General features: G+C 36.4%; 1 protein-coding gene across 1 annotated transcript in view; it reads left to right on the forward strand.

Annotated features, from left to right (window-relative positions):
• Positions 1-25,813, forward strand: part of LOC148940248 (uncharacterized) — a 57,471-nt gene that overhangs the window by 10,453 nt on the left and 21,205 nt on the right. The window contains exon 2 of the mRNA XM_089106499.1: positions 8,867-8,941. Coding sequence (XP_088962625.1) covers positions 8,867-8,941 — 75 coding nt within the window. The remainder of the gene's footprint in view (positions 1-8,866; positions 8,942-25,813) is intronic.

Raw genomic sequence — 25,813 nt, forward strand, 5'->3', positions numbered from 1 at the left:
CTACTACGTTATCGTGTTGAAAGTGGCGACAGTAAATTAAAGGAACAACTGAAAACATCGGGAAAAAAATGTTACTTCTATCAGCAAAACAACTCAAAACCAGTTTATTGAGTGTTGTGCGAAAAAAGTCATAGGGGTCATTCTAGAGACAGTAAAGTCAGCAAGGTATATCAGCATCATTTTCGATGAGACAAAAGATGTGTCACATTCATCGCAACTTAGTTCGGCTCTCTGATATGCCTTCGATAACCATAGACGCGAAGACTTCATAGGTTTTGTTGACGTTCATCATGCCACCTTTGAAAGTTTTGCTGCAGACAAAGAGCCGACTGCCAACGGAAAAGTGATTGGCCAGCTAGTACTAAACTTCTTGGAAGTTTACCCATTTCTTGGAAGAAATGGGTTTGAATCTACTTGACTGTGTTGGAATCGGGACGGATGGGTGTGCAATGATGGTATCAAATAACTGTGGTGCTGTAGTGAAATTCAGAAAAAAAGCTAAAAACGTGTCTCGTTGTCTCTGCTTTAACCACGCCCTAAACCTTTCCTTGTCAAGAAGCTCAGCTGTTTCGAGCATCAGAAATTCCATAGGCATTATAAAAAATGTTGTTGCATTTTTTTAATGCATCTGCGAAGAGAAATAACGTCTTGAATAAAGTTCTGAAAGCTAAGCTCACGGGAATGTGCGAGACGATGTGGATCGAGCGGCGCGAGTCACTTATGCAGTTTGTGTCTGAACTTCCAAAAATTACCCAGTCTTTGGAACACAACAGTCACTGGAGTGAACCAGTAACCGCTCTGAAGGCAAAGACGCTTGTGACAGCGTTACGTCTGAAGAGAAATTACGTCTTGAATAAAGTTCTGAAAGCTAAGCTCACGGGAATGTGCGAGACGATGTGGATCGAGCGGCGCGAGTCACTTATGCAGTTTGTGTCTGAACTTCCAAAAATTATCCAGTCTTTGGAACACAACAGTCACTGGAGTGAACCAGTAACCGCTCTGAAGGCAAAGACGCTTGTGACAGCGTTACATAGTGCAAAATTCGTGGTTTCCCTTCAGTGTCTACGCAGCATTTTCGCTCTGACCTTTCCTCTTAGTCGGCTATTCCAGAAGAAGACTTTGGACTTGGGTGCTGCCGATGGCCGCGTTTCAATTCTTTTAGATGTTCTTGGAAAGCGACAGGAAACGTGTGACAAAGAGTTCGCATTAGTATTCGAGCAAGTAAAAGAATTGTCAGATGAAATCCAATTGTCTGTTGAAGTTCCAAGGGTTACACAAAAACAGGTTCATCGAAATAGTCCTCCTCATACTACGCCTGAAGAATATTATCGACGTGCCGTTTTTCTACCTATGCTTGACTCAGTCATAAGGGACTTAAAGAGCCGATTTTCAATCGTCTCAATCGTGTGTTTGTGTGTGAGTAGAAATGGGTAAAACAGCGTTGCCAGTTTTTTTAATGTTGTTTTTTGTTCTGTTTTTGGAGTTACATAGTAGCCGAAGTATAGTTAAAAGGGAAAAAATGAAAAGATAAAGTTGAAAAGTGGTATCATTATTACTTTCTTTGAGGTCTTTGTAATTTGTAAATATGTTGGTGTATTTTTTTTGTAAAAGAAAGTTATTCTGATAGATAATTTGGTTTATTTGTTTTATTATTATTAATTTAATTAGTTTATTTTGAATTTTTTTATTATTATTTGTTTTATAGGAGACACGTAGGGTCACCATCTGGAAGAGTTTAGAGGTATGGTAAGAAATAGCCACCATATGAATGGCTTACTGTTGGGGGAGGACGCCCTTTTCCACGGGAGTGTCAAAATCTTTTTTTTATTGGATGGTTTTTGGTAGTATATGGTGACTTGAAGTGTGTCCAGTTCGGCTACTATTTAATAAAAAGAGTAGGTGACGTCTAAAGTTAAAATTAGGTGTGTTTTGAATTTAATATTTCTCGTTACTGAGAGGAGAGGAGGGGTTTTTTTTTAATAAAAAAAAACAAAAAAAAACAGCCGATTCTCAAGAGACGCGGTGAACTCTTTCCGGTTAGCCGTACTGCTGCCATCAAATATTGTGAATTGTACTGATGATTTGCTGCAATCTTCCATCAAAGAGGTCTCTGGAATGTACGGTCAACTTCTTGGCTTAACCGTGCTGTCTACCAGTGCAAGGCTTGTTTTGGCAGAAGCGTATGTGTGGAGAAGTAGATGGCTTGGGGTTAAAAGAGAAGGAGGTATTTTTCCTTGTTCAGTGGAAGCAACTGCCAAGGAATGTAACAGAGACCTATATCCTTATGTCAGCTCCCTTCTTGCTATTTTCATATCTCTACCAGTGAGCGTGGTATCTGCCGAGAATAGCTTCTCAACTTTACGCAAACTTAAAACCTGGCTCAGAGCACAGATGGGGCAAACTAGACTCAGTGGTTTGGCCCTCCTTAATGTGCACCGTGACATTGATATCAGTATTGACAGGTTAATCGAAAGGTTTGCGAACAGTGGAGCAAGGAAGCTTGAATTTTTCTTGTAAACAGTTGTCAGTTGATCAAGTACAGTTCCTGTAAGCATTTTTGTAATATATGAAAACCCTATTTTCGTTAAATAATAGACCGACAGAGACACTAAAACGCGAATAAAAATCAGCCTTGTTTGGCCGAAAAAAAGGACCCGACCCCCACTCTTTTCGGTAAGAATCCCCCCCCTAGAATGAAAGGCTGGATCCGCCCCTGACTTATTCTACCTAAAGTGGAAATTAGTGGAAACTAAGGAACAAGCGGAAATTATTTTCTATAACTAGTTGGATCCGAGTGTTGGATCCAACCTCTGAAAGTGTTTTAGTGCTTAATCCTCCCTTGGTAACAATATTGCTACATGCGTGTCATACGCGTCCTTAGGAGTGGTCTATTGGGTTTCAACTGAAATTAACTTCATGCAACAAATAGCACATTTGTATAAATTTATCAAAATATCTTCATCAACTTTGGCGAGGATCCCTAAGTTCTTGTCACAACTTAGTCTACCTAAAGTGGAAATTAATGGAAACTAAGGAACAAGTGGAAATTATTCTCTAGAACCAGTTGGATCCAACCTCTGTAAGTGCTTTCATGCTTTATCCTCCCTCTTTAAGAAGAGGGCTACATGCATGTCATATGTGTCCTTAGGAGTGGTCTATTGGGTTCCAACTGTATTTAACTTTATGCAACAAATTGGACCTTTGTTGTGCATTTAGAAGGTTTAGATACAAGCTGCTAGAGATTTCACTTTTGCGGCTCCACAGTTGCAACCCATTGATCACGGCTGTTGCAAAAGCACTCAACTATTAGAGAATTCAGTATAAATTTATCAAAATATCTTCATCAACTTTGGCGGAGATCCCTGAATTTTTGTCACAGCTTAGTCTACCTAAAGTGTAAATTAGTGAAAACTAAGGAACAACTGGAAATTATTTTCTAGCACCAGTTGGATCCGAGTGTTGGATCCAACCTCTGCAAGTGTTTTCATGCTTGATCCTCCCTTGGTAAGAATAGGGCTACATGCGTGTTATACGCGTTCTTATGAGTGGTCTATTGGGTCTCAACTATATTTAACTTCATGCAACAAATAAGACTTTTGTTGTTCATTTAGAAGGTTTAAAGGCAAGCCGCTAGAGATTGTTACTTTTGCTGCTCCACAGTTGTAACCCATTGGTTGGCAAAGCTCTCAACTATTAACAAAAGAACTCAACTATTAGAGAATTCCGTATAAATTTATCAAAATATCTTCATAAATTTTTGCCAGGATCCTTAAATTCTTGTCACAACTTAGTCTACCTAAAGTGGAAATTAATGGAAACTAAGGAACAAGTAGAAATTATTCTCTAGAGCCAGTTGGATCCGAGTGTTGGATCTCTATTTAATTTCATGCAACAAATAGGACTTTTGTTCTGCATTTAGAAGGTTTAGTAACCCATTCATCACGACTGTTGCAAAAGCGCTCAAGGCTCAGCCATTAACAAAAGCTCCCAACTATTAGAGAATTCCCTATAAATTTATCAAAATATCTTCATCAACTTTGGTGGGGACTCCTAAATTCTTGTCACAACTTAGTCTACCTAAAGTGGAAATTAGTGGAAACTAAGGAACTAGTGGAAGTTATTCTCTCGAACCAGTTGGATCCAACCTCTGCAAGTTCTTTCATGCTTGATCGACCCACTGTAAGAATAGGGCTACATACGTGTCATATGCGTCCTTAGGAGTGGTCTATTGGGTCTCAACTGTATTTAACTTCATGCAACAAATGGGACTTTTGTTCTGCATTTACAAGGTTTATATACAAGCCGCTAGAGATTTTACGTTTGCTGCTCCACAGTTTTAACCCATTGGTCACGACTGTTGCAAAAGCGCTCAACTCTCGACCATTAACAAAAGCGCTCAACCATTAGGGAATTCCGTATAAATTTATCAAAATACCTTCATCAACTTTGGTGGGGATTCCTAAATTCTTGTCCCAACTTAGTCTACCTAAAGTGGAAATTAGTGGAAACTAAGGAACTAGTGGAAGTTATTCTGTCGAACTAGTTGGATCCAACCTCTGCAAGTGCTTTCATGCTTGATCGTCTCTCTGTAAGAATAGGGCTACATGCGTGTCATATGCGTCCTTAGGAGTGGTCTATTGGGTCTCAACTATATTTAACTTCATGCAACAAATGGGACTTTTGTTCTGCATTTACAAGGTTTAGATACAAGCCGCTAGAGATTTTACTTTTGCTGCTCCACAGTTGTAATCCGATAGATAAAAGTTCAAATAGGGATAAAATCCTTTTAATAGACAGTGATGATAGAAATTCACAAAAATACCAGATATTTCGGTCACATATACAGTGACCGTCATCAGTAGTAAAACTACTGATTATCTACAGTTGTAACCCATTGGTGAAGGCTGTTACAAAGGTGCTCAATTCTCAACCATTAACAAAAGCACTCAACTATTAGAGAGTTCCGTATAAATTTTTCAAAATATCTTCATCAACTTTGGCGGAGATCTCTAAATTCTTGTCAGAACTTAGTCTACCTAAAGTGGAAATTAGTGGAAACTAAGGAACAAGTGGAAATCCTTCTCTAGAGCCAGTTGGATCCGAGTGTTGGATCCAACCTCTGCAAATGTTTTCATGCTTGATCCTCCCTTGGTAAGAATAGGGCTACATGTGTGTCATATGCGTCCTTAAGAGTGGTCTATTGGGTCTTAACTGTGTTTAACCTCATGCAACAAATGGGCCTTTGTTGTGCATTTAGAAGGTTTAGATACAAGCCGCTTGAGATTTTACTTTTGCTGCTCCACAGTTGTAACCCATTGGTCACGACTGTTGCAAAGGTGCTCAACTCTCAACCATTAACAAAAGCACTCAACTATTAGAGAATTCCGTATAAATTTTTCAAAATATCTTCATCAACTTTGGCGGAGATCCCTGAATTCTTGTCACAACTTAGTCTACCTAAAGTGGAAATTAGTGGAAACTAAGGAACAAGTGGAAATTATTTTCAACAACTAGTTGGATCCGTGTGTTGGATCAAACCTCTGCAAGTGTTTTTATGCTTGATCCTCCCTTGGTTAGAATAGGGCTACATGCGTCTCATACGCGTCCTTATGAGTGGTCTATTGGGTCTCAACTCTATTTAACTTCATGCAACAAATGGGACTTTTGTTCTGCATTTACAAGGTTTAGTAACCCATTCATCACGACTGTTGCAAAAGCGCTCAACTCTCAACCATTAACAAAGCTCCCAACTATTAGAGAATTCCGTATAAATTTATCAAAATATCTTCATCAACTTTGGTGGGGATTCCTAAATTCTTGTCACAACTTAGTCTACCTAAAGTGGAAATTAGTGGAAACTAAGGAACTAGTGGAACTTATTCTCTCGAACCAGTTGGATCCAACCTCTGCAAGTGTTTTCATGCTTGATCCTCCCTCTTTAAGAATAGGGCTACATACGTGTCATATGCGTCCTTAAGAGTGGTCTATTGGGTCTTAACTGTGTTTAACTTCATGCAACAAATGGGCTTTTGTTCTGCATTTACAAGGTTCAGATACAATACGCTTGAGATTTTACTTTTGCTGCTCCACAGTTTTAACCCATTGGTCACGGCTGTTACAAAGGCGCTCAACTCTCAACCATTAACAAAAGCGCTAAACTATTAGGGAATTCCGTATAAATTTATCAAAATACCTTCATCAACTTTGGTGGGGATTCCTAAATTCTTGTCCCAACTTAGTCTACCTAAAGTAGAAATTAGTGGAAACTAAGGAACTAGTGGAAGTTATTCTCTCGAACCAGTTGGATCCAACCTCTGCATGTGCTTTCATGCTTGATCGTCCCTCTGTAAGAATAGGGCTACATGCGTGTCATATGCGTCCTTAGGAGTGGTCTATTGGGTCTCAACTGTATTTAACTTCATGCAACAAATGGGACTTTTGTTCTGCATTTACAAGGTTCAGATACAAGCCGCTTGAGATTTTACTTTTGCGGCTCCACAGTTGTAACCCATTGGTTAAAACTCAACTCTCAACCATTATTAAAAGCACTCAACCATTAGAGAATTCCGTATAAATTTATCAAAATACCTTCATCGACTTTGGTGGGGATTCCTAAATTCTTGTCACAACTTAGTCTACCTAAAGTAGAAATTAGTGGAAACTAAGGAACAAGTGGAAATTATTTTCTACAACTAGTTGGATCCGAGTGTTGGATCCAACCTCTGCAAGTGTTTTCATGCTTGATCCTCCCTTGGTAAGAATAGGGCTACATGCGTCTCATACGCGTCCTTATGAGTGGTCTATTGGGTCTCAACTCTATTTAATTTCATGCAACAAATAGGACTTTTGTTCTGCATTTAGAAGGTTTAGTAACCCATTCATCACGACTGTTGCAAAAGCGCTCAACTCTCAGCCATTAACAAAAGCACCCAACTATTAGAGAATTCCGTATAAATTTATCAAAATATCTTCATCAACTTTGGTGGGGAGTCCTAAATTCTTGTCACAACTTAGTCTACCTAAAGTGGAAATTAGTGGAAACTAAGGAACTAGTGGAAGTTATTCTCTCGAACCAGTTGGATCCAACCTCTGCAATTGCTTTCATGCTTGATCGACCCACTGTAAGAATAGGGCTACAAACGTGTCATATGCGTCCTTAGGAGTGGTGTATTGGGTCTCAACTGTTTTTAACTTCATGCAACAAATGGGACTTTTGTTCTGCATTTACAAGGTTCAGATACAATACGCTTGAGATTTTACGTTTGCAGCTCCACAGTTGTAACCCATTGGTCACGACTGTTGCAAAGGCGCTCAACTCTAAACCATTAACAAAAGCACTAAACTAATAGGGAATTCCGTATAAATTTATCAAAATACCTTCATCAACTTTGGTGGGGATTCCTAAATTCTTGTCACAACTTAGTCTACCTAAAGTGGAAATTAGTGGAAACTAAGGAACTAGTGGAACTTGTTCTCTCGAACCAGTTGGATCCAACCTCTACAATTGCTTTCATGCTTGATCGTCCCACTGTAAGAATAGGGCTACATGCGTGTCATATGCGTCCTTAGGAGTGGTCTATTGGGTCTCAACTGTATTTAACTTCATGCAACAAATGGGCCTTTGTTGTGCATTTGGAAGGTTTAGATACAAGCCACTTGAGATGTTACTTTTTCAGCTCCACAGTTTTGACACATTGGTCACGACTGTTGCAAAAGCACTCAACTCTCAACCATTAACAAAAGCACTCAACCATTAGGGAATTCCGTATAAATTTATCAAAATACCTTCATCAACTTTGGTGGGGATTCCTAAATTCTTGTCACAACTTAGTCTACCTAAAGTGGAAATTAGTGGAAACTAAGGAACTAGTGGAACTTATTCTCTCGAACCAGTTGGATCCAACCTCTACAATTGCTTTCATGCTTGACTGACCCACTGTAAGAATAGAGCTACATACGTGTCATATGCTTCCTTAGGAGTGGTCTATTGGGACTCAACTCTATTTAATTTCATGCAACAAATATGACTTTAGTTGTTCATTTAGAAGATTTAGATATAAGCCGCTAGAGATTGTAACTTTTGCTGTTCCACAGTTTTAACCCATTGGTCACGACTGTTGCAAAAACACTCAACTATTAGAGAATAATACCCCGCGGGGTTAGTTCGTGAAAATCGCAAAAAGAATAGCCTGGATAATTGGTCTTATCATTTCTTGTTTTTTTAAGCCTTTCCTCGTGGTCTTACAAACTTAATTGCTGGTCAGTTCGAATGCTTTTTATCTCCTGTATTTTGATAAGCATCATAGATTTCTGTTGTACATCAACATGATACGGTCTTTTATTGTGATAATTGAAGTCAGCGAGAGCATCTTTAAGGTCAGTATATGTTTATTTCGATGTTAAGTGAAAGTTTTAAAGTATGAAAAACGCTTACTACAATACTTCTTAAACTAGTTAATAGTAGAAAATAGGAAAAAATAACAGAAGGGTTCTCAATGATTGAAGGACATTATAATTTACAAGCATATTTCCAGGCAAGTGTTCCCGCCAAAAAACTCTAAAGTATCATTCTTGTATGTTTTTAAGAAAGAAAAAAAATCGTATTTTTGAATGTTCTACACCAACTTTTGTTGTCTTACACAAACAGAAGGCTTTTCTAGAAGGCTTTCTAGAGATTATTACTTTTACTGCTCCACAGTTGTAACCCATTGGTCACTACTGTTGCAAAAACACTCAAGCCCTGGCACTGGAGGTTCACTTATGTGTATTTTGCTTTATTTTGTTATACTTGAACCTTCTTACTTCAGATGCACTTACCTTTGTAAACCTAGGAGGATTTGCTCTATCGAATATCATTTGTTTTTAGTATGGAGTCGATCCAGTGGACATTGTTTACGTGGAGGAAGTCGTTGAAAGAACTGTAGTGTATCATGGCTCAAAGGTAGGTGACTTAAAGCTCCATGTTGTTGCTGTTTTTTTACTTGTAGTATAGTAGCTGTGATTTGTCAAGAATACACCAAAATACTTTCCTGTTGTTGTTTTGCTATTGTTTATTTTGTTGCCTTCTGGAATGTTGCCAAATCGTCTAGCTGCTAACTGATTGGAAGGTTGTGCGAAAGACCTGCTTGTCTCTTATCTTAATATAATGCACAAATATTTAGCTTTACTTTTTTTAATTAATAGCCCTTCTTTAAAAAGAAAAAATTATTAGCCCTTCTTTAAAAAGAAAAAATATTAGCTCTTCTTTAAAAATGTTTAAAAAGAAAAAGTTCGGAACAGCAATGCTACTTTCACAAAATCTCTCCCCCTCTCTCGTCTTCCCCCTCTCACCCTCGTTCTTTCCATCCTTAATTTAATTACATAATTTAAATGTTGAAATATGTACTCAAATAATGGTGCTCGTCATCATTTCTTATGGTTAAAGTTGAGGGTTTTGTTTGTAATCAACATGAACAATTCACCAAAACGAATGATTCACCGCAAAAAGAATCGACATAGTTCAGTACGAGAGTGATTCACCTTTCTCCATTTTCCTGAAGCACAGGAGCAATATTATTCTATGATTTTCTTCTGCAGTGAATTATGCTTTTCACTCCTACTGTAGCCGTCTCGTATTATGGCATACTCTATCCGAGCTATCGAAATTTTGTGTGTTTATGGTGTCTTTACCTTCTGTTGAAGACGCTATAAAAAGACTGAAATCTTCCTTGACTGATCTTGATGGTATTTCAGCAAACCCCCTTCAGTCTGAATGTGAACCGTTGATATCACATCTTCTAATATTTTTGTCAAATATGTCTTTTTTCGTCCATTGTACTGACAGTTTTTTGTGTGGTACGGTAACTTCAGTATTTCAAAAGGTAAATTTACACAAAGAATTCTCATTTAAGACTTAGATCTTCCTCGACTGATCTAGATGGTATTTCAGCAAACCACCTACAGCTTGAATGTTAAACCGTTGATATCGCATCTTCTATTATTTTTCAAAATGAGCATTTTCGTCCATTGTACCTGACAGTTTTTTGTGTGGTACGATAATATCAGCTCTTGAAAAGGTGAATTTACGCAACGAAGTCTCAGCCAAGACTGAAATCTTCCTCAACTGATCTTAATGGTAAATCAGCAAACCATCTTCAACCTGAATGTAAACCGTTGATATGTGCAGTACTTAAGAAGGTAATTTTTCCCTTCATTGTTCATCTCTTCGTCCTTTTATGGTGTCCTTTTATTCTTCCTCGTATTACTTCTGGTATCTATTTGTGGGCGAGTCAGCGTGGGTTTCAACCTCATGTTGGATGCAGCAATCTTCACCGTATTCTATCTTCTATTCTTCACGATGCTTCTTGTAATAGATATTACGGTGTTCATCTTTATGCGCTTGATGTTTCTAAGGCCATTGACCATTTTCAGCTTTGCAGTCTTTATTTTCTAATAGTATTTATTTTTATAATTTCTGAAGGTATTTATTATTTCTAATGATGTCCATCATTTTCCGACTAAAATACTGATTCCCGTCTTCATCTCTTAGAGTCAAAGTTAATGGTTCTGTTTATGATCAACGCTCCCTTTTTCAAAAGGGAATCTGATAAGGAAGAGATGTCTCCTAGTTTGTTTAATTTAGCAATGTCTTGAATTCCTTTGGATACACCTCCAATTTATTTTTACGATTTTGCTAACGTAACATTTCTGGTCAATGCTGAGGATCTTTTAGTTTCAGGTAGATCTAAAAATAATCTTTCAAAATCAGTAAATTATATGAGCGAAGTATTTGTACGTGTTGGCCTTTTCCTGAATGTTGATAAATCCGACTACCCTTCCTTCGGTTTCTCTTCCTCTTCTTCCCTTCTTCGTAAAACATTTTCCGTCCCTACTGCCATCTTTTCCAGGGTGGGGTATTAACATTACAACTAATTTACGTTCTTTCGTTCACGGCTAGTTTCCGAACTAGATTCCCCTAGTCATCCTAGTTCATCCCACGGCTAGTTCCCACAGGCTGAATATTAGGATGTGTGTACTCAAAGATTGTTGGTATCAGAGGAAAATGCAGCTGTAAAGCTGCATGTAAAGCTGTAATTATATGCAGCTGTAAAGGTGTAATTATAAGATATCAAACAAGTATTTCCGCGTTATAAAAATTAAACAAACACTTTTGTGTTTGAAAATTAAATTATTATTTTATTATATATCTACTATTGTTTAATTGCAATTATAACAAAATATGAATTTTTATATATATATACAGTTCTTTGGTCTTCACTTTCATCTTTTTTTTTATATATATTTTTATATATTAATTTTTATATATATATATATATATATATATATATATATATATATATATATATATATATATATATATATATATATATATATATATATATATATATATATATATATATATATATATATATATATATATATATATATATATATATATATATATATATATATATATATATATATATATATATATATATATATATATATATATATATATATATATATATATATATATATATATATTGCATTTTCATGTAACCTTTAGCATAGCTGTTTGTGTCTCACAATATTTATTCCTAGAGATCTGTTGGGTTACGACTGATCTAATAATTTAAAAGATGTACTTTAACATCTCCATTGGGGTCCAAAAAGTACATTGGACCATACGAATATGGTTCAAAATCGCCTTCAGGGGTCTGTGATAGGTGTACTGCTAAATTGATTTGGGATAAATTTGTCCAGCTATTTTGAAGCTGAAAACACTACGACTAATTTTGGTTTGATCATTGCTTACTTTGAATGAAGCTAAAGCAAAACATGAGTTCCAGTTTCGTATTTATTTGTTGAACTCTTTAGAGAGCAAGTGATGTCCTATAACAAGCCAAGCAAATTCATTTGGGAATTATCGATGCAGGAATGCAATTCGACCAAGCAGGCAGCAGCCCTCAAACAAATAATCTTTGTTGGTTACTTTTTCTATGGGACAATAGAGGACTCCACAGTGAATACATACATAGTTGAAGGGTCCCAATGACTTATAACACTTGCGTAGTTTACGGCACCTTTGTAGGTTTTTACTGGGTTTTTTAGCCACAATTTGTTGGCATTGAAGATTGTGATGTTCTTGTAACATAATATTTTTTTTGGTACTTGTGTACATTATGGTACACACTCGAGAAGTGAAGTTAGGTCACTCCTAATGCAATATACCAAAATATAATGAAAATATAATACTTTAGAAACAAGTTTGGGTTATATTTTTGCACATTGGGGGGGGGGGAATAAATTATAGCTGGTCTGCATACAAAATATGTTAGCTAAAATGATTCTGCATATTGTGAAGTAAGAATTGTTTTCTAACTTCACGCTGTCTAAATACTTCACCCCCACACCCTAATGTGCAAATATGTAGCCCATACTATCTAAATACAATGTATTCTGTCACCCTTCACTTTTTTTCCACTGAGCGTAAGCGAATTGTCTCTCAAGACATACAGATAAAGCCAATTTGTTCTTCAGTGTATACCATTATGTACACAAGTACTTTTTTTCTTCTGCACTTTCATTTTTGACTCGTTCTGATTCTTGCTGTCCTTTAACAGCACAGCTTCTTTTTCTTCACTCTCATTTTTGACACTCTTGATACTTTCTTTAGCGTGTCTGCTAACCCTACAGTTCTTTGGTCTTCACTTTCATCTTTGGTAAGTTCTGATTCCTGCTGTTGCTTGTATTTCTTTCTGCTGATTCACTTCTAACTGCATACACTTTGTACTAACGGTCGTGTTTCTAACCACACATTTTTCTGTTCTTCATTTTCATTTTGATTCATTCTGATCCTCATTGTCGCATGTCTTATAACCGCATACTTTTTTTCTTCACTTTCGTTTTGAGTCGGTGTGGTTCTTGCTGCCACTTATCTTTTAACTGCATATTTCTGTATTCTTCAATTTCGTTTTTGACTTCTTTTAATTTTCGGTTTCGCTAATATTCTAACTGAAGGTCTCTTTTATCTTTATTTTCGTTTATCATTGCTTCAGACGTTTTATCAGTGCCTTTTACCTTAGTTGCTTGGATTGGTCTTCTCATTTTTGATGATCTAGGAGTCTAGGTTGTTCATTATTGCCCGTCGTACGTTTAAGTTTTTCAGGTCGTTCTCTTGATCTTCTCTCATTTGATGGTCCAGTTTGTCCAATTTTGAGATTACGGTTTTGTCCTCTTTTTTTTTGTACTCATTTTGTGTAATGCTAATTTACGTTTGTGTCCCCTAGATGTTATGAAACAGCTGAAAATGCCTTTTGGATTGTACACTACCCAATATAGGCACATGATTTTACATATTAGTAGAAGGCTATCTTATACTCCGGGGGGGCACCATATTTGGGCATAGAACCACGTGGTTTATGGTTTTCTCAGTGAGAATGAAAAAACAGGAACTTTTTCACATTTATGTCTGTTTTCTTGGATGGTTATGTGTGTTGGTCAATTTATTTGATGTTTTTCACGGATGTCAACAGCAGTTCAAGTCTGTTTTATGGCTTTTGTCAGTGAGAATGGAAAAACAGGAACTTTCTCACTTTCATGGATTATTGAGTCATTAATCAAATTGTTTCCGGGCAAGGTTAATTGATGTCTGACAGATGACGTCAAGTTAATTAATGTCTTTGATGTCTTTCCAAAGAGAATGTTTCCGAGGCAAAGTTTAGATCACACATGACAGATGATGTCATGATTGATTGATTGACATGAAAGGGGAATTAATTTGTTGTTTCTAAAGAGAATTGATTTGACACGAGAGGGAATTAATTTGTTGTTTCTAAAGAGAACTGTCTCCAAGCGAATGTTTAGATCTTAGCGATGAAGAGATTGATTCACGTAAGGGTTTCCAAATAATTTGAAATGTGTCAGCGCAGAGATGCCAAAACAAAAGGAACTCGCTGAAATTACGTTTAAGGATTATTTGGGCGAAACCGTTTTAGCCATTATAGGGAATTATTTCAGCGAAACAGTTAGAGACATTTTAAAAGATGATTTAAAAGATGATTTTAGAAGAGAATTTGAGGGTAAGACTCTGTGGTCGTTATAATACACAAGTTGTATTTTAACAGCGTCGTGAGGTCCCCTACCCCAACCCCAAAGGGTTCCGATCCCCCTACCCCAACCCCAAAGGGTTCCAATCCCCCTACCCCAACCCCGAAGGAAGCCCCCGGTACTCAAAGGTCCCCCAAGCTCCCAAAGGGCCCCCAGAACCCCAAAGGCCCTCCCCAGACCCCCAAAGGCCCACCCCCGGCCCCACAAAGGCCCACCAGGCTCCCAAAAGACCACCGGACTCCCAAAGGGCCCCCCGGACCCCCAAAGGCCCACACCCGGTCCCCAAAGGACCACCCGGCCCTAAAGGCCCCCCCCCAGACCCCCAAAGGACTCCCAGCACCCCAAAGGCCCCTGAGCTCCCATTTTTTAATACTTTTTATGGCTTTATTATATCTTTTCAGAACAAGTTATTTTCTTAATGACCATGCTAAACCCATTTTACAAGTTGAAGTACCCATCCCTTTCACCCACAACTTTACTATACTGATTTTTGAATGCTCCAACACCAAGCAATACTTTTCAAAGCCATTTCAGAACAACTTCTTTTCTTAATGTCCTTCTTAATCCCATTTTACAAATTGAAGTACCCATCCTTTACACCCACAACTTTACTATACTGATTTTTGAATGCTCCAACATCAAGCAATACTTTTCAAAGGCATTTCAGAATAAGTTATTTTCTTAATATCCCTCCTAAACCCATTTTACAAGTTGAAGTACCCATCCTTTTCACCCACAACATTATTTTACAGCTCTTGAAGGCCACAACACCAAGCAATACTTTTCAAAAGGTATTTCAGAACAAGTTATTTTCTTAATGTCACTTCTAAACCCATTCTCCAACTTGAAGTACCCATCCTTCTCACCCACAACTTTACTTTACAGCTTTTGAATGCTACAACATCAAGCAATACTTTTCAAAAGACATTTCAGAACAAGTTTTTTTCTTAGTGACCGTCCTAAATCCATTTTACAAGTTGAAGTTCCCATACTTTTCACCCACAACTTTATTTTACTGCTTTTTGAATGCCCCAACTCCAAGCAATACTTTTCAAAAGGCATTTCAGAACAAGTTCTTTTCTTAATGTCCCTTCTAAACCTATTTTCCAACTTGAAGTACCCATCCTTCTCACCCACAACTGTACTTTACAGCTTTTGAATGCCCCAAAACCAAGCAATACTTTTCAAAAGGCATTTCAGAACAAGTTATTTTCATAATTTCCCTTCTAGACCCATTTTCCAACTTGACGCTACCATCCTTTTCAACCACAACATTACTTTACAGCTTTTGAAGGCAACAACAAGCAATGCTTTTCAAAAGGCATTTCAGAACAAGTTGTTTTCTTAATGTCCTTTCTAAACCAATTTTCCAACTTGAAGTACCCATCCTTCTCACCCACAACTTTACTTTACAGCTTTTTGAATGCTCCAACACCAAGCAATACTTTTCAAATGACATTTCAGAACCATTTCTTTTCATAATGTCCCTTCTAAGCCAATTTTACAAGTTGAAGTACCCATCCTTTTCACCCAGAACTTTACTTTACAGCTTTTGAATGCCACAACACCGAGCAATACTTTTCAAAAGGCATTTCAGAACCAGTTCCTTTCTTAATTTCCCTCCTAAACCCATTTTACAAGTTGAAGTACCCATCCTTCTCACCCACAACATTACTTTACAGCTATTGAAGGCCACAACACCAAGCAATTCTTTTCAATGCATTTCACAACAAGTTATTTTCTTAATGTCCCTCCTAAACCCATTTTACAAGTTGAAGTACCCGTACTTTTCACCCACATCTTTACTTTACAGCTTTTTGAATGCCCCAACACCAAGCAATACTTTTCAAAGGGCATTTCAGAGCAAGTTATTTTCTCAATGTCCCTTCTAAACTTATTTTCCAACTTGAAGTACTTTTTCACACACAACTTTACTTTACAGTCTTTTGCATACCACAACACCAAGAAATACTTTTCAAAAGACATTTCAGAACAAGTTTTTTTCTTAATGTCATTCATAGACCAATTTTACAAGTTGAAGTACCCAACTTTTTCACCCAGAACTATACTTCACAGCTTTTTGAATGCCCACAACACCAAGCAATACTTTTCAAAAGGCATTTCAGAACAAGTTATTTTCTTAATGTTCTTCCTAAACCCATTTTACAAGTTGAAGTTCCCAGCCTTTTCATCCGCAACTATGCTCTACAGCTTTTTGGATACTTCAACACCAAGAAATACTTTTCAAAAGACATTTCAGAGCAAGTTCCTTCTTAATGTCCTTTCTAAACCCATTTTATAAGTTGAAGCATCCTTCCTTTTCACCCATAACTTTACTTTACAGCTTTTTGGATACCCCAACACCAAGAAATACCTTTTAAAAGACATTTCAGAGCAACATCTCTTCTTAATGTTCATTCTAAACCCATTTTACTACTTGAAGCATCCTTCCTTTTCACCCACAACTTTACTTTACAGCTTTTTGGATACCTCAACAACAAGAAATACCTTTCAAAATTCATTTCAGAGCAAGTTCCTTTCTTAATGTCCCTTCTAAACCCATTTTCCAACTTGAAGTACCCACCCTTTTCACCCACAACTTTACTTTACAGCTTTTTGGATATCTCAACACCAAGAAATACTTTTCAAAAGACATTTCAGAGCAAGTTCCTTTCTTAATGTCCCTCCTAAACCAATTTACAAGTTGAAGCATCCTTCCTTTTCACCCACAACTTTACTTTACAGCTTTTTGGATACCCCAACACCAAGAAATACCTTTCAAAAGGCATTTCAGAGCAACATCTTTTCTTAATGTTCCTTCTAAAACCATTTTACAAGTTGAAGCATCCATCCATTTCACCCACATTTTTACTTTACAGCTTTTTGGATACCTCAACACCAAAATATACCTTTCAAAAGGCATTTCAGAGCAACATCCTTTCTTAATGTCCCTTCTAAACCCATTTTCCAACTTGAAGTACCCGTCTTTTTCACCACAACTTTACTTTACGACTTTTTTCCACACCCAAACATCAATCAATAATTTTCAAAAGGCTCTATTATATTTTTTCAGAACAAGTTTATTCTTAATGTCCTTCATAAACCAATTTTACAAATTGAAGTAGTTATCTTTTTCACCACAACTTTATTTTACAACTTTTTGCACACCTCAAGATCAAGCAATACTTTTCAAAAGACATTTCAGAGCAAGTTCCTTTTCCTAATATCGCTCCTAAACCCATATTACAAGTTAAACTACTTATCTTTTTCCCCACGACTTTACTTTACGACTTTTTTCCACACCCAAACATCAAGCAATACTTTTCAAAGGCATTTCAGAACAAGTTTTTTCTTAATGTCAATCCTAAACCAATTTTACAAGTTGAAGTAACCATCCTTTTCACCCACAACTTTACTTTACAGCTTTTTGAAAGCTCCAACATCAAGCAATACTTTTAAAAAGACATTTCAGAACAAGTTCTTTTCTTAGTGACCGTCCTAAATCCATTTTACAAATTGAAGTACCCATCCTTTTCCTCACAACTCTACTATAAGGCTTTTCAAGCAATACTTTTAAAAAAGCATTTCAGAACAAGTTCTTTTCTTAATGTTCTTCCTAAACCCATTTTACAAGTTGAAGTAGCCATCCTTTACAATCAACACCAAGCAATACTTTTCAAAAGGCATTTCAGAACAAGTTATTTTCTTAATGTCCCCCCTAAACCCATTTTACAAGTTGAAGTACTCATCCTTTTCACCACAACTTTACTTTACGACTTTTTTTCTTAATGTCCCTCCTAAACCTATTTTCCAACTTGAAGTACCCAACTTTTTCACTCAGAACTATACTTCACAGCTTTTTGAATGCCCACAACACCAAGAAATATTTTTCAAAAGGTATTTCAGAACAAGTTATTTTCTTAATGTCCTTCCTAAACCCATTTTACAAGTTGAAGTTCCCAACCTTTTCACCCGCAACTATACTTTACAGCTTTTTGAATGCCATATCATCAAGCAATACTTTTCAAAGACATTTCAGAACAAGTTCTTTTCTTAATATCCCTCCTAAGCACGTTCTACAAGTTGAAGTATCCATCCCTTTCATCCAAAACTTTACAGCTTATTGAATGCTCCAACCCCAAGCAATGCTTTTAAAAAGGAATTTCAGAACAATTTTCTTTCTTAGTTTCACTCTTAAACCCATTCTACAAGTTGAAGTACCCATCTTTTTCACCCCAACTTTACTTTACAACTTTTTTCTTAATGTCCCTCCTAAACCCATTTTACAAGTTGAAGTACCCAACTTTTTCACCCAGAACTGTAATTAACAGCTTTTTAAAGGCCCACAATACCGAGCAATACTTTTCAATAGTCATTTCAGAACAAGTTCCTTTCTTAATGTTCCTCCTAAACCCATTTTACGAGTTGAGGTACCTATCCTTTTCACCACAACTTTACTTTACAACTTTTGTGCACACCACAATATCATGCAAGTTTCCACTTCAGTTCAGATTTTTTTTTTGTGCACACCACAATATGATGCAAGTTTCCACTTCAGTTCAGATTTTTCTCAAAGAGATGAAAAAATTTAAAATACTGTTCCAAATTTTTTCATAGAAGATAGAAAGTTCAAGTTATCTTCTGAATTTTATTAAAGAACTTACAGTTCAATTCTAATTTCTCCAAAGAAAATAAAAATCTTCCATTTCAGTTCTTCATTTCACAAAGACAAAAGGAAATTTAAAGTTCTATTTGAAATTTCTCAATGAAGTGAAGAAAAGTTCAAGCTCTCTTTTGAATTTTCTCAATGAAAAAGAAATTAGTTTTTGATCAATTCTATTTTTCCTAATAATATAAAAAGGTTCCACTTCAGTTCAGATGTTTCCCCAAAGACATAAATTTTAAATTCTCCTCCAAATTTTTTGTAGAAGATAGAAAAAGTTACACATTGTTCGTGAATATTTCTCTATGAAGATAAGGAGCTAATTTTCTCATTGATGTGAAGAAAAGTTCAAGTTCTTTTCCTAACTATCCATATGAGAAGAAATAAGTTACAGATCAATTCTATTTTTCAAGAAAAATAAAAATTTTCCACTTCAGTTCAGATTTTTTCTCAAAGAGATGGAAAAATTTAAAATTACTGTTCTAAATTTTTCATAGAAGATAGAAAAAGTTTTAAATTGATTATAAAAAGTTAACTCAAGTCTGAATTTTATTAAAGAACTTACAGTTCAATTCTAATTTCTCCAGAGAAAAATTAAAATCTTCCACTTCAATTCTTAATTTCACAAAGACACAAAGAAATTTAAAGTTCTCTTCTGAATTTTCTTAGAGAAAAGAAAAAAGTTATTAGTTCAATTCTAATTTTTTTCAAAGAAAATAAAAAATATCCAACCAGCATGCAGAGTGAGAGAAAAATATAAAGTCGACCGGGGGAGATTTTTCGGCGAGTCTGGTTAGGTTAGATTAGATTAGACTAGATTAAGTTAGGTTAGACTATATTAAGTTAGGTTAGATTAGTTTAGGTTAAGGCAGGTTAGGTAGGTTAGGTTAGCTAGCTAACCGTCTCTCCATGTTTAAGTTAGGTTAGGTTAGGCTAGATTAAGTTATGTTAGGTTAGGTTAAGTTAGTTTAGGTTAGCCTACGTACGCGCGCGTTCTTTAATAAAATTCATAAGATAACTTGAACTTTCTATCTTCTATGAAAAAATTTGGAACAGTATTTTAAATTTTTTCATCTCTTTGAGAAAAATCTGAACTGAAGTGGAAACTTGCATGATATTGTGGCGTGCACAAAAAAAAATCTGACCTGAAGTGGAAACTTGCATGATATTGTGGTGTGCACAAAAGTTGTAAAATAAAGTTGTGGTGAAAAGGATAGGTACCTCAACTTGTAAAATGGGTTTAGGAGGAACATTAAGAAAAGAACTTGTTCTGAAATGACTTTTGAAAAGTATTGCTCGGTGTTGTGGGCATTTAAAAAGCTGTGAAGTATAGTTCTGGGTGAAAAAGTTGGGTACTTCAACTTGTAAAATGGGCTTAGGGGGGAAATTAAGAAAAAAGTTGCAAAGTAAAGTTGTGGTGAAAAAGATGGGTACTTCAACTTGTAAAATGGATTTAGGTGGGACATTAAGAAAGGAACTTGTTCTGAAATGTCTTTTGAAAAGTATTGCTAGGTGTTGGGGCATTCAAAAAGCTGTAAAGTAAAGTTGTGGGCGAAAAGGATGGGTACTTCAACTTGTAAAATGGGCCTATGACGGACATTAAGAAAAGAACTTGTTCTGCAATGTCTTTAAAAAGTATTGCATGATGATAAGGCATTCAAAAAGCTGTAAAGTATATTTGCGGGTGAAAAGGTTGGGATCTTCAACTTGTAAAATGGGTTTAGGAAGGACATTAAGAAAATAACTTGTTCTGAAATACCTTTTGAAAAGTATTTCTTGGTGTTGTGGGCATTCAAAAAGCTGTGAAGTATAGTTCTGAGTGAAAAAGTTGGGTACTTCAAGTTGGAAAATAGGTTTAGGAGGGACATTAAGAAAAAAAGTCGTAAAGTAAAGTTGTGTGTGAAAAGGATGAGTGCTTCAACTTGTAAAATGGGTTTAGGGGGGACATTAAGAAAATAACTTGTTCTGAAATGCCTTTTGAAAAGTATTGCTTGGTGTTGGTTGTAAAGGATGGCTACTTCAATTTGTAAAATGGGTTTAGGAAGAACATTAAGAAAAGAACTTGTTCTGAAATGCTTTTTTAAAAGTATTGCTTGATTTTGGAGTATTCGAAAAGCCTTATAGTACAGTTGTGAGGAATAGAATGGGTGCTTCAATTTGTAAAATGGATTTAGGACGGTCACTAAGAAAAGAACTTGTTCTGAAATGTCTTTTTAAAAGTATTGCTTGATGTTGGAGCATTCAAAAAGCTTTAAAGTAAAGTTGTGGGTGAAAAGGATGGTTAGTTCAACTTTTAAAATTGGTTTAGGAAGCACATTAAGAAAAAAACTTGTTCTGAAATGCCATTGAAAAGTATTGCTTGATGTTTGGGTGTGGAAAAAAGTAGTAAAGTAAAGTCGTGGGGAAAAAAATAAGTACTTTAACTTGTAAGATGGGTTTAGGAGGGACATTAGGAAAGGAACTTGCTCTGAAATGTCTTTTGAAAAGTATTGCTTGATCTTGAGGTGTGCAAAAAGTCGTAAAATAAAGTTGTGGTGAAAAAGATAACTACTTCAATTTGTAAAATTGGTTTATGAAGGACATTAAGAAAAAACTTGTTCTGAAAAAATATAATAGAGCCTTTTGAAAAGTATTGCTTGATGTTTGGGTGTGGAAAAAAGTCGTAAAGTAAAGTTGTGGTGAAAAAGACGGGTACTTCAAGTTGGAAAATGTGTTTAGAAGGGACATTAAGAAAGGATGTTTCTCTGAAATGCCTTTTGAAAGGTATATTTCGGTGTTGAGGTATCCAAAAAGCTGTAAAGTAAAAATGTGGGTGAAATGGATGGATGCTTCAACTTGTAAAATGGTTTTAGAAGGGACATTAAGAAAAGATCTTGCTCTGAAATGCCTTTTGAAAGATATTTCTTGGTGTTGGGGTATCCACAAAGCTGTAAAGTAAAGTTGTGGGTGAAAAGGAAGGATGCTTCAACTTGTAAAATTGGCTTAGAAGGGACATTAAGAAAAGAACTTGCTCTGAAATGTCTTTTGAAAAGTATTTCTTTGTGTTGAGATATCCAAAAATCTGTAAAGTTGTGGGTGAAAAGGGTGGTTACTTCAAGTTGGAAAATGGGTTTAGAAGTGACATTAAGAAAGGAACTTGCTCTGAAATGCCTTTTGAAAGGTATTTCTTGATATTGAAGTATCCAAAAAGCTGTAAAGTAAAGTTGTGGGTGAAAAGGAAGGATGCTTCAAGTTGTAAAATGGGTTTAGAATGAACATTAAGAAGAGATGTTGCTCTGAAATGTCTTTTAAAAGGTATTTCTTGGTGTTGGGGTATCCAAAAAGCTGTAAAGTAAAGTTGTGGGTGAAAAGGAAGGATGCTTCAACTTATAAAATGGGTTTAGAAAGGACATTAAGAAGGAACTTGCTCTGAAATTTCTTTTGAAAAGTATTTCTTGGTGTTGAAGTATCCAAAAAGCTGTAAAGTATAGTTGCGGGTGAAAAGGTTGGGAACTTCAACATGTAAAATGGGTTTAGGAAGAACATTAAGAAAATAACTTGTTCTGAAATGCCTTTTGAAAAGTATTGCTTGGTATTGTGGGCATTCAAAAAGCTGTGAAGTATAGTTCTGGGTGAAAAAGTTGGGTACTTCAACTTGTTAAATGGGTTGAGGAGGGACATTAAGAAAAAAAAGTCGTAAAGTAAAGTTGTGGTGAAAAGGATGAGTACTTCAACTTGTAAAATGGGTTTAGGAGGGACATTAAGAAAGGAACTTGTTCTGAAATGCCTTTTGAAAAGTATTGCTTGGTGTTGGTTGTAAAGGATGGCTACTTCAACTTGTAAAATGGGTTAAGGAAGGACATTAAGAAAATAACTTGTTCTGAAATGCTTTTGAAAAGTATTGCTTTATGTTGGGGTATTCGAAAAGCCTTATAGTAGAGTTTTGAGGAAAAGGATGGGTACTTCAATTTGTAAAATGGATTTAGGACGGTCACTGAGAAAAGAACTTGTTCTGAAATGTCTTTTGAAAAGTATTGCCTAATGTTGGAGCATTCAAAAGGCTGTAAAGTAAAGTTGTGGGTGAAAAGGATGGTTACTTCAACTTGTAAAATGGGTTTACAATGGAAATTATGAAAAGAACTTGTTCTGAAATGTCTTTGAAAAGTATTGCATGATATTGGCACATTCAAAAGAGCCAAAAACCTGTAAAGTAAAGTTGTTGGTGAAAAGGATGGATGCCTCAACTTGTAAAATTGGTCTAGGAGGAACTTTAAGAAGGGAACTTGCTCTTAAATGCCTTTTGAAAAGTATTGCTTGGTGTTGAGGTATCCAAAAAGTAGTAAAGTAAAGTTGTGGGTAAAAAGGATTGGTACTTCAAGTTGGAAAATGGGTTTAGAAGGGAAATTAAGAAAATAAGTTGCTCTGAAATGCCTTTTGAATGGTATTTCTTGGTGTTGAGGCATCCAAAAAGCTGTAAAGTAAAGTTGTGAGTGAAAAGGATGGATGCTTCAACTTGTAAAATTGGTTTAGGAGGGACATTAAGAAAGGAACTTGCTCTGAAATGCCATTTGAAAAGTATTGCTTGGTGTTGAGATATCCAAAAAGCTGTAAAGTAAAGTTGTGGGTGAAAAGGATGGGTACTTCAAGTTGGAAAATGGGTTTACAAGGGACTTTAAGAAAGGAACTTGCTCTGAAATGCCTTTTGAAAGGTATATTTGGCGTTGAGGTATCCAAAAAGCTGTAAAGTAAAGATATGGGTGAAAAGGATGGATGCTTCAACTTGTAAAGTGGTTTTAGAAGGAACATTAAGAAAAGATGTTGCTCTGAAATGCCTTTTGAAATGTATTTCTTGGTGTTGGGGTATCCAAAAAGCTGTAAAGTAAAGTTGTGGGTGAAAAAGATAAGTACTTCAACTTGTAAAATGGGTTTAGGAGGGACATTAAGAAAGGAACTTGCTCTGAAATGTCTTTTGAAAGTATTTCTTGGTGTTGAGATATCCAAAAAGCTGTAAAGTAAAGTTGTGGGTGAAAAGGATAGGTACTTCAACTTGTAAAATTGGTCTATGAATGACATTAAGAAAAAAACTTGTTCTGAAATGTCTTTTGAAAAGTATTTCTTGGTGTTGTGGGATGCAAAAGACTGTAAAGTAAAGTTGTGTGTGAAAAAGATAAGTACTTCAAGTTGGAAAATAGGTTTAGAAGGGACATTGAGAAAATAACTTGTTCTGAAATGCCCTTTGAAAAGTATTGCTTGGTGTTGGGGCATTCAAAAAGCTGTAAAGTAAAGTTGTGGGTGAAAAGTACGGGTACTTCAACTTGTAAAATGGGTGTAGGAGGGACATTAAGAAAATAACTTGTTGTGAAATGCATTGAAAAGAATTTCTTGGTGTTGGGGCCTTCAAGAGCTGTAAAGTAATATTGTGGGTGGGAAGGATGGGTATTTCAACTTGTAAAATGGGTATAGAAGGGATATTAAGAAAGGAACTGGTTCTGAAATGCCTTTTGAAAAGTATTGCTAGGTGTTGTGGCATTCAAAAGCTGTAAAGTAAAGTTGTGGGTGAAAAGGATGGGTGCTTCAACTTGTAAAATTGGCTTAGGAGGGACATTAAGAAAAGAACTGGTTCTGAAATGTCATTTGAAAAGTATTGCTTGGTGTTAGAGCATTCAAAAGCTGTAAAGTAAAATTGTGGGTGAGAAGGATGGGTACTTCAAGTTGGAAAATAGGTTTTGAAGGGACATTAAGAAAATAACTTGTTCTGAAATGCCTTTTGAAAAGCATTGCTTGGTGTTGTGGCCTTCAAAAGCTGTAAAGTAATGTTGTGGTTGAAAAGGATGGTAACGTCAACTTGTAAAATGGGTCTAAGAGGGACATTATGAAAATAACTTGTTCTGAAATACCTTTTGAAAAGTATTTCTTGGTTTTGGGGCATTCAAAAGCTGTAGAGTAAAGTTGTGGGTGAAAAGGATGGGTACTTCAAGTTGGAAAATAGGTTTAGAAGGGACATTAAGAAAAGAACTTGTTCTGAAATGCCTTTTGAAAAGTATTGCTTGGAGTTGGGGCATTCAAAAAGCAGTAAAATAAAGTTGTGGGTGAAAAGTATGGGAACTTCAACTTGTAAAATGGATTTAGGACGGTCACTAAGAAAAAAACTTGTTCTGAAATGTCTTTTGAAAAGTATTGCTTGATGTTGTAGCATTCAAAAGCTGTAAAGTAAAGTTGTGGGTGAGAAGGATGGGTACTTCAAGTTGGAGAATGGGTTTAGAAGTGACATTAAGAAAATAACTTGTTCTGAAATGCCTTTTGAAAAGTATTTCTTGGTGTTGTGGCCTTCAAGAGCTGTAAAGTAATGTTGTGGTTGAAAAGGATGGGTACTTCAACTTGTAAAATGGGTTTAGGAGGGATATTAAGAAAAGAACTTGTTCTGAAATGCCTTTGAAAAGTATTGCTTGATGTTGGAGCATTCAAAAATCAGTATAGTAAAGTTGTGGGTGTAAAGGATGGGTACTTCAATTTGTAAAATGGGATTAAGAAGGACATTAAGAAAAGAAGTTGTTCTGAAATGGCTTTGAAAAGTATTGCTTGGTGTTGGAGCATTCAAAAATCAGTATAGTAAAGTTGTGGGTGAAAGGGATGGGTACTTCAACTTGTAAAATGGGTTTAGCATGGTCATTAAGAAAATAACTTGTTCTGAAAATATATAATAAAGCCATAAAAAGTATTAAAAAAAGGGAGCTCCGGGGCCTTTGGGGGGCTGGGGTCCTTGGGGGGGCTGGGGGGGCCCTTTAGGGCCGGGTGGTCCTTTGGGGACCGGGTGAGGGCCTTGGGGGGTCCGGGGGGCCCTTTGGGAGCCCGGTGGTCTTTTGGGAGCCCGGTGGGCCTTTGGGGGGCCCGGGGAGGGCCTTTAGGGGTCTGGGGAGGGCCTTTGCGGGTCTGGGGGCCCTTTGGGAGCTTAGGGGACCTTTGAGTACCGGGGGCTTCCTTCGGGATTGGGGTAGGGGGATTGGAACCCTTTGGGGTTGGGGTAGGGGGATCGGAACCCTTGGGGGTTGGGGTAGGGGACCTCACGACGCTGTTAAAATACAA

Source organism: Artemia sp. Qi Xiang Cuo, chromosome 20 (assembly GCF_049724085.1).
Source record: "Artemia sp. Qi Xiang Cuo chromosome 20, ASM4972408v1, whole genome shotgun sequence".
Lineage (NCBI taxonomy): Eukaryota > Metazoa > Arthropoda > Branchiopoda > Anostraca > Artemiidae > Artemia > Artemia sp. Qi Xiang Cuo.